This window comes from Coregonus clupeaformis, unplaced genomic scaffold (assembly GCF_020615455.1).
Source record: "Coregonus clupeaformis isolate EN_2021a unplaced genomic scaffold, ASM2061545v1 scaf0087, whole genome shotgun sequence".
In the NCBI taxonomy this organism is placed as follows: Eukaryota; Metazoa; Chordata; class Actinopteri; order Salmoniformes; family Salmonidae; genus Coregonus; species Coregonus clupeaformis.
In genome coordinates, this window is record NW_025533542.1 from 739,967 (window position 1) to 747,867 (window position 7,901).

The 7,901-nt window shown below is 44.7% G+C and overlaps 1 protein-coding gene across 3 annotated transcripts; it reads left to right on the forward strand.

The window, feature by feature from the left end:
* The first annotated feature begins 1,148 nt into the window (after nt 1-1,148).
* LOC121565560 (zinc finger protein 883) lies at nt 1,149-7,416 on the forward strand. 3 transcript variants are annotated; one of them, XM_041876139.1, is made up of 4 exons: nt 1,149-1,379; nt 3,065-3,487; nt 5,047-5,224; nt 5,892-7,416. In XM_041876139.1, the coding sequence occupies exons 2-4, from the start codon at nt 3,074-3,076 to the stop codon at nt 7,247-7,249; spliced, it is 1,950 nt and encodes a 649-aa protein (XP_041732073.1). In that variant the 5' UTR covers nt 1,149-1,379; nt 3,065-3,073; the 3' UTR covers nt 7,250-7,416. The 3 variants fall into 3 exon arrangements, with proteins under 3 accessions (XP_041732073.1, XP_041732074.1, XP_041732075.1); XM_041876140.1 differs by having other exon boundaries at nt 3,068-3,487; XM_041876141.1 differs by having other exon boundaries at nt 1,149-1,290.
* Nucleotides 7,417-7,901: the final 485 nt, after the last annotated feature.

The window sequence follows — 7,901 nt, forward strand, 5'->3', positions numbered from 1 at the left end:
GAGCTCTGCAGACCCTTCGTGTCCTGAAGTAATTTCGCCAATTGTGGTCATTGCGCTCTGTAGAGTTGCTATTTTCTCAAATTTTCTCAATGAACTTGTGCCATTCCTGGATTACTCATAATATTAATAAAGTCTGATTCAATCAACAAATACGATAGTCCGTTTAAAAAGGTTAAGGCTACAAGACTGTGTACATATCTGGCTGTGTTGGCAAAATCACTACATATCCCATCGAGCCAAGCAGGGAGAGGCTGCCCATTGTCACTGTTCCAAGACCAATCAGAAACGTCCAGCTAACCTTACGCCAATGACGCCGCTGGATCTCAAAACTGAACTTGGATCCGCGTTAAGCAGCAATGATATCCCTCGCCACCTTTGTCAAACGACACGACAGATGGCGCGAACCAGTCATGACTATTCAACAAAAACAATACATCCTTTTCAACTTTCTTTCCAGCGAATTTCTTAGTTACATGATTGTATAACTAGCAAATGAGTTTGAAGTTGAGGGTGCAGTATTTCTGAAGTTTGTCAATGTGGACGAAAACTAGCATAGTTCAGCTAGCCAGCTAGTTTAGCGTGGGAAAACAAGCTCTGGACAGGATATAACTGGGCGCACTAGGCTAATTCAGTACACTGGTTGTGGTTTTTATGCCCTGATATCAGGAGCTGGCGGCGAAAGGGTTTGATTAATCAATTCAGACACCGAAACGAATAAATCAGATGAAAAATATTTAAGGAGAGCGGGGGACACGACCTATATCTTTATGCTCCATGGATAGGGGCGAGGCCAAATGTAAGATCAGAGTCTTTTTGATAAAAGTGTGAAGTGTTTTAGCAATGTTATACTAATAGTTCTAATGTTTTAATTCAAATTGAATACATATGCTTTAGTAAATAAATACCACTTTATAATAAGATCAAATACAAAGCTCCTATGAACTTTGGAATTCCTTTTTTTTCCCACTTTCATTCTTCAGTGAACAAATAAAAATGCATCAAGTTTTACCTGAAGTGTAAGATTACAGTTACACGAAGCATCATCCATGTATTTATTGAAAATAGTTTTTATGTTCTATGTCGATACTCGATTGCTGTGGCCTGCGTGATTTAACGCAACAACGTCAGTCAAAGCGGAAGTGGCTGCTAACGATATTAGCTGACATAATCGTGCTACGCTAGTAGCCTTCAAGCGAGACATTCTCCTCTTAATCAAGAAAATACAATATCCACAGGACAACTTTGTTTGGACGTCGTAAAGGATAATTAGATGAGACTGAAGAGAGATAGGTAGCTATCTATCTACCTTTTCCACGTGGGTAAAAAAAACGGTGGACAGACGCTTGCTAGCTACCTTAGCTAGCTGGTTTTTCTACAAGGTACCTGGTAATTTGGCTAATTTATTATGCCCATAGTGTACCGTATGGGGGTTGTTCAGGGATGAAAAGACAGGTGGGAGTGCAGCAGGTGAGGAGTGAGCGTAACATCTCTTATGCAGAAGCAGTGAAGGTAGTTCAAGCAGAAACAATCGGGGCACCTTGAAGAGCAGGTATTCCAGGGCAGATTGAGATGCAGGTTGGGCGTGATGGAGGGAGCAGAATCGGGGAGAACACAACACTGGTAGGAGACATGAGGAAGGTTGTTACATTTGTGACAGCAGCAATCAGTTGCACAGAACATTTACAATCGAGGACTAAGAAGATAAAGATCATAGTGGAGCAGGCAGCGAGATGTCTTGGGATCACAGGACTGACATGGGAAAATGTACAGGATGACTTCAATAAGATTGGAGAATCAGTCCAGCCAGGAATCTTGTATTGTTTAATTTGCATTATGGTGTTAATCCTTCAATGGAGTGGCAGAAGTTTGATGGCTAATGGGCGAGAGTTCAAACAGTTTCTTGAGGACTTACCAGCCAAACCTGATGTGATTTGTCTCCAGGAGACATGGCTAAAACCTACTCTAGATTTTGTATTACAAGGTTATGTTGCAGTCCGTAGAGATAGGGTGGGAGGTGGAGGGTGTGATACCTTTATAAAGCGGGGGATCCCATATAGGTGTGTGGGAGAGGGAGTGGAACAGGAGTATGTAGAGGGGTGGTTGGGAGGGGGGGGATGATATGGTAATAGTGAACTTTTACAATCTGTGTAAGAGACTAGAGTTGCTGGTCCCTTGGGAATGTAGAAGGTCAAGATGGGAGACTGGTAATGGGGTGTGGGGATGTTAATGCTCATAGTACGCTCTGGGGAGGGTTACGGACTGATGTAAACGGACAAGTGTTGGAGGAACCACTGGATGAGAAAGGGCTTGTGAGTCTTAATGACGGCCGGGGAACCAGGATTGACCCAGTAACTGGAAATAATCTGCTCTGGATCTTACTTTGATCTCAAGTTCAGTGGCAGGCAGATGTAGTTTGGAGATTTTTTGTTGTTGTTGGAATCTACAGTGGGTAGTGATTACTATCCTATCATGTGTACTGTAGGATTGAGGGAGGAAGAATCAGTAGGAAATGGATTGAGGAGATGGATATTTGGGAAAGCGGAGTGGGGTCAGTTTCAGGAGTTGCGTGAACAGGAGCTGTTTCAGATAGATCTGAATTCAGATGTAGAAACAGTCAATGATGGAATAAGAGGAGCAGTAGTAGGGGCTGGAAGGCAGGTGATTCCTATGGGGACAGGGGGGGAGACAGGGCAAGGCAGGGGATTCCTATGGGGACAGGGCAAGGCAGGGGATTCCTATGGGGACAGGGCAAGGCAGGGGATTCCTATGGGGACAGGGGGGGAGACAGGGCAAGGCAGGTGATTCCTATGGGGACAGGGCAAGGCAGGTGATTCCTATGGGGACAGGGGGGGAGACAGGGCAAGGCAGGGGATCCCTATGGGGACAGGGGGGAGACAGGGCAAGGCAGGGGATTCCTAAGTGTATGGACTTCCTGCTGTCTTCTTCTTCTACTGGTCATCTAAAGTGTATGGACTTCCTGCTGTCTTCTTCTACTACAGGTCATCTAAAGTGTATGTACTTCCTGCTGTCTTGCCATTGACTGCATTGTCATTGTTCCCACCAGCAGGACATCATGAGTGGAGAGAAGGAAACGTTGTTGGATGAAATCGAACAGAGTTTATTTACTCTAACTAAGGACAATATACGATACCTGTGTGAACGCTGTGGAATAGATGGCTCCCAAGTTAAAGGAAAGCACCATCGCTCGTTACGACGTAAAATCATGGAGGAAATGTGGGAAAATGCTGATTCGGTGAAATCGGAAGAGCAGGGAATGTCTTGGTTACTCCAACTGAAAGAGGACATCAGAAAGATACAGGAAGAATCTAGTGTGGCACCCATGAGTCCCAGCCAGTCTGATGGTGATGACGATGCTACAACCTGCAATGAAGAATGGGACGTGGAGGACAATGATTGGTTTCCTAGCAACAGGCTGGAGGCGGAGTCATCTCCAGAGAGGCACAACCCAGAGCAGGAAGAGAGTGATGTGAGTACTTCCCATTCAGAAAGTGTGTTGTTTCTCCAACCTCCTTCTATACTGTACATACATTGGAGGAGAAGATGTGAGGTTCCTCCTCTTGGACTTTCTCCTCCAGTGCTTTTTGAGGAGGCAGAATCGCCTGATTTTAGGAATCAAGGAAAGACTTTTAGAGATTTCAAAATTCCTTTACAGCATTGGACACCTTCCTTTTTCTGAGTCAAGATCACATTCAGTGTTTAAAATGCAAGCCAAGATCTACCGCTCAGAATTGTTTAAAAACATGACTACAAACATGTACGCCACTGCAACGTTAACCTAATGAAACCAGTTGTGTAGGAATGAGGTTAGTGCAGTAGGCCTAATACATTATCACAGCATATTGGCTATATGCCTGGCCTGACAATGTTGTTCTTCTCAGACCATATTATATTTCTAAACTTGAGCTTTGATATAAATATAGATCAGTTGAATTACTTGCGAGGCACAGCTGGGCATAAATTGAAATAATGGGCTTTTTTTATTTGACTGGACTGATGGTACCTGCATCTGATGGTCAGTCTCAGCAGAGACATGGAGACAGCCGTAGAGGGCCTCTCACAGTCCCTGCTCTCTCCTTTCCTCCAGTGAGACCGACGAGAGAGTGGGACGCTGTCTTCCAGCTGATGGCGAAACTCGGTGGAAACTCGAGTTGCATAGCATTACTTCTGCCTCATGCACAAATTCATGTTGTTCCTATGACCAGTGAAAGTGAAATATTCCTTGATATTAAAATAAACACGACGAGCCGCTATTGCAGCTGCGGTGCTGGCTGGATGTAGCATGAGTGGAAGTAGGGAGAAGCGCGTTTTATGTGTTGTAAAGGTGTTGAATAAAAACCGTGTTAACAATGAGGAATAACACCGTGTTGACAGTGTATAATAAAAAATGTGATGACAGTACTTAATAAAAACGTGTTGACAATTGTGAATAAAAGACGTGTTGACAGCGTGGAATAAAATACGTGTTGACAGTGTGGAATAAAAAACGTGTTGACAGTAGTGAATAAAAACTTAAACATGAACTCATTGATAACAGCTAATTGCTGTATTTTTTTGTCAGTCTATCTGGTCATGGTTTTAAAAGGTATGAACTATCATGTAGGCTAGTATCAAACTTTGCTGTGGGGTAGCAGATCCATCGTTGGCATGGTGACCACTGCTTTAAATAAAGAGGAGCGCAAGGCTTTATCGTTGGCATGGTGACCACTGCTTTAAATAAATAGGAGCGCAGGGCTTTATCGTTGACATGGTGACCACTGCTTTAAATAAATAGGAGCGCAGGGCTTTATCGTTGGCATGGTGACCACTGCTTTAAATAAATAGGAGCGCAGGGCTTTATCGTTGGCATGGTGACCACTGCTTTAAATAAATAGGAGCGCATGGCTTTATCGTTGGCATGGTGACCACTGCTTTAAATAAATAGGAGCGCAGGGCTTTATCGTTGGCATGGTGACCACTGCTTTACAGGTAGGAGGAGTGTTTCCCTCCATGCTTCATCTAGTCTCTCTTTCTGTCTCTTATTTTCAGGATGTCCAGGACAAGCCTACTTCGCCCCCCTCCTCCCTCCAGGGTCGTGCCTCTCCCGGTAGCGCCTTACTGCCGGGCCTGAAGAGGACGTCTGTGTGGCTGGACGACTGCAGGAAAACACCAGGGCTGAGTGGAACTGTGAGAGGAGGAGATGAGGAGGGAGATTTGACTGATCAAAGTAAGTGCAGGAGGGTTTAGTGGTGTGTTGATGCATTAATAATGTGGTGTTGGAGGGTTTAGTGGTGTGTTGATGCATTAATAATGTGGTGTTGGAGGGTTTAGTGGTGTGTTGATGCATTAATAATGCGGTGCTGGAGGGTTTAGTGTTGTGTTGATGCATTAATAATGTGGTGCTGGAGGGTTTAGTGTTGTGATGATGCATTAATAATGTGGTGTTGGAGGGTTTAGTGGTGTGTTGATGCATTAATAATGTGGTGTTGGAGGGTTTAGTAGTGTGTTGATGCATTAATAATGCGGTGCTGGAGGGTTTAGTGGTGTGTTGATGCATTAATAATGTGGTGCTGGAGGGTTTAGTGTTGTGATGATGCATTAATAATGTGGTGCTGGAGGGTTTAGTGTTGTGATGATGCATTAATAATGCGGTGCTGGAGGGTTTAGTGGTGTGTTGATTGATATATTAATAATGTGGTGCTGGAGGGTTTAGTAGTGTGTTGATGCATTAATAATGTGGTGCTGGAGGGTTTAATGTTGTGTTGATGCATTAATAATGTGGTCTATGGGAGGAAGTGATATTGTTTTGACAACACAGCTGTCTGATTCAACTTCTCTAGGACTGGAAGACATGCACTGTATTCACCGTTTTATTCACTTTTTTGTTTACACAGGAGAGAGACGTGACTATCCTGGATCCTCTGGGGAGTCTCAAGAACATCCTGATGCTGACGAGGCAGAGAAAAGTCTCTCCAGATCAGAACACCTCAAGAAACATCACCGCTGCTCTGACTGTGGGAAGAGTTGCAAATCTTCATCAGAACTAAATAAACACAAGAAAATCCACACAGGAGAGAAACATTATAGCTGCTCCCAGTGTAGGAAGAGTTTTGCTCAGTTACAAGAACTGAAAGTACACCAGAGAACACACACAGGAGAGAAACCTTACTCCTGCTCAGACTGTGGGATGAGCGTTCGTACGTCAAGTCAGCTGTTATCACACAAGCGAACCCACACAGAAAATAAGCCTTACAGTTGCTTACTGTGTGAGATAAGATTTTCGACAAAACATACTCTGAAACTACACCAGGGAGTCCACACTGGAGAAACAAATTATGGCTGCGATCAGTGTGAGGAGAGTTTCACCTCGTCGGCAGACCTCAGAACTCACCAGAGAATCCACACCGGAGGGAAACCTCACCTCTGCTCCCACTGCGGGAAGCGATTCCGCCAACAGTCAGGCTTGAAAACCCACGAGAGGATTCACACGGGAGAGAAACCTTTCCAGTGCTCCCACTGTGGGAAGATGTTCGGCCACAGGGCCACGTTTAAAGCACACCAGCGGACTCACACTGGAGAGAAGCCTTACCAATGCTCCCAGTGCAGGAGGAGTTTCTCCCAAATGGGTCACCTGAAAGTACACCAACAGACGCATGCTAAAGTGAGGTCCCACCTCTGCCCGCAGTGCGGTAAGGGCTACTATTCTCTAGACATCTATAATGCACACATGCGAACACACAATGGGGAGAAGAGTCACCATTGCTCCGACTGTCCCAAGAACTTCCTCACCCTGACCCAGCTCAAAACACACCAGCGGACACACACAGGAGAGAAACCGTACGTCTGCGACCAGTGTGGGAAGAGCTTCGCCGAATCGGGAAGCCTGACTCTACACCAGCGCTCGCACACCGGCGAGAAACCTTACCACTGCTCTGAGTGCGGGAAGAGCTTTGCTCGCTCTGGGGCACTGAAGAAGCACCAGCTTACACACACTGGGGAGAAGCCTTACAGCTGTGATCAGTGTGGGAAGAGGTTTCCCAGGACAGATACTCTGGCTACACACATGAGAACACATACAGGAGAGAAGCCCTATAGGTGTGATCTATGTGGTGAGAGGTTCTCCTATCACAGGTGCCTGGTGAAACACATGAAAACACATGTAGGAGATTCACCAGCCCTCGAGCGACCAATCATGCTAGGCCTAGGGGTTGAATTACCTATCCATCAACCAATCACACCAGGCCTAGGGTAAAATGGAAATGTCTTACAGATTTAAATGTGAACAGCATGGTAGCAATTGAAAGGAAACTTAGAAAATGATTAGACTAAAGTTGAGGACACAACAATTCACCTGACACAAGACTGAATCCAAGCATTACACTGTTGATTTTCTGTGCATTTTACATTTACTGTACTTTTCGCCACATTGATGATAATGTACTGTACAGCCACTGCGTTCCAATTTCAACCCATATATGGGTACGAGTGTAAAGGGTTAATAGCATATTATATTATTATTATTATATATATTGTTATTATTATGGGTTGTTGGTTGCTGAGTGAGTTGTACCATGGTGCCAATTTCAAGGCTATACATTTTTTTTAATGATTTCAGAATGTGTTGACCCTGATTTGTTAGATACCCCCTAGCATTTACAAGCTGAATTGTTATGTTGTTGACTTGTGGTCCTCTGTAGCTCAGCTGGTAGAGCACGGCGCTCGTAACGCCAGGGTAGTGGGTTCGATCCCCGGGACCACCCATACGTAAGAATGTATGCACGCATGACTGTAAGTGGCTTTGGATAAAAGCGTCTGCTAAACGGCTTATTGTTGACTTGATTATACATTTAGGATGTTTTTCTAAAGACCCGTTTATACCAGGTTCTAACATGCGTCCTTTTGTC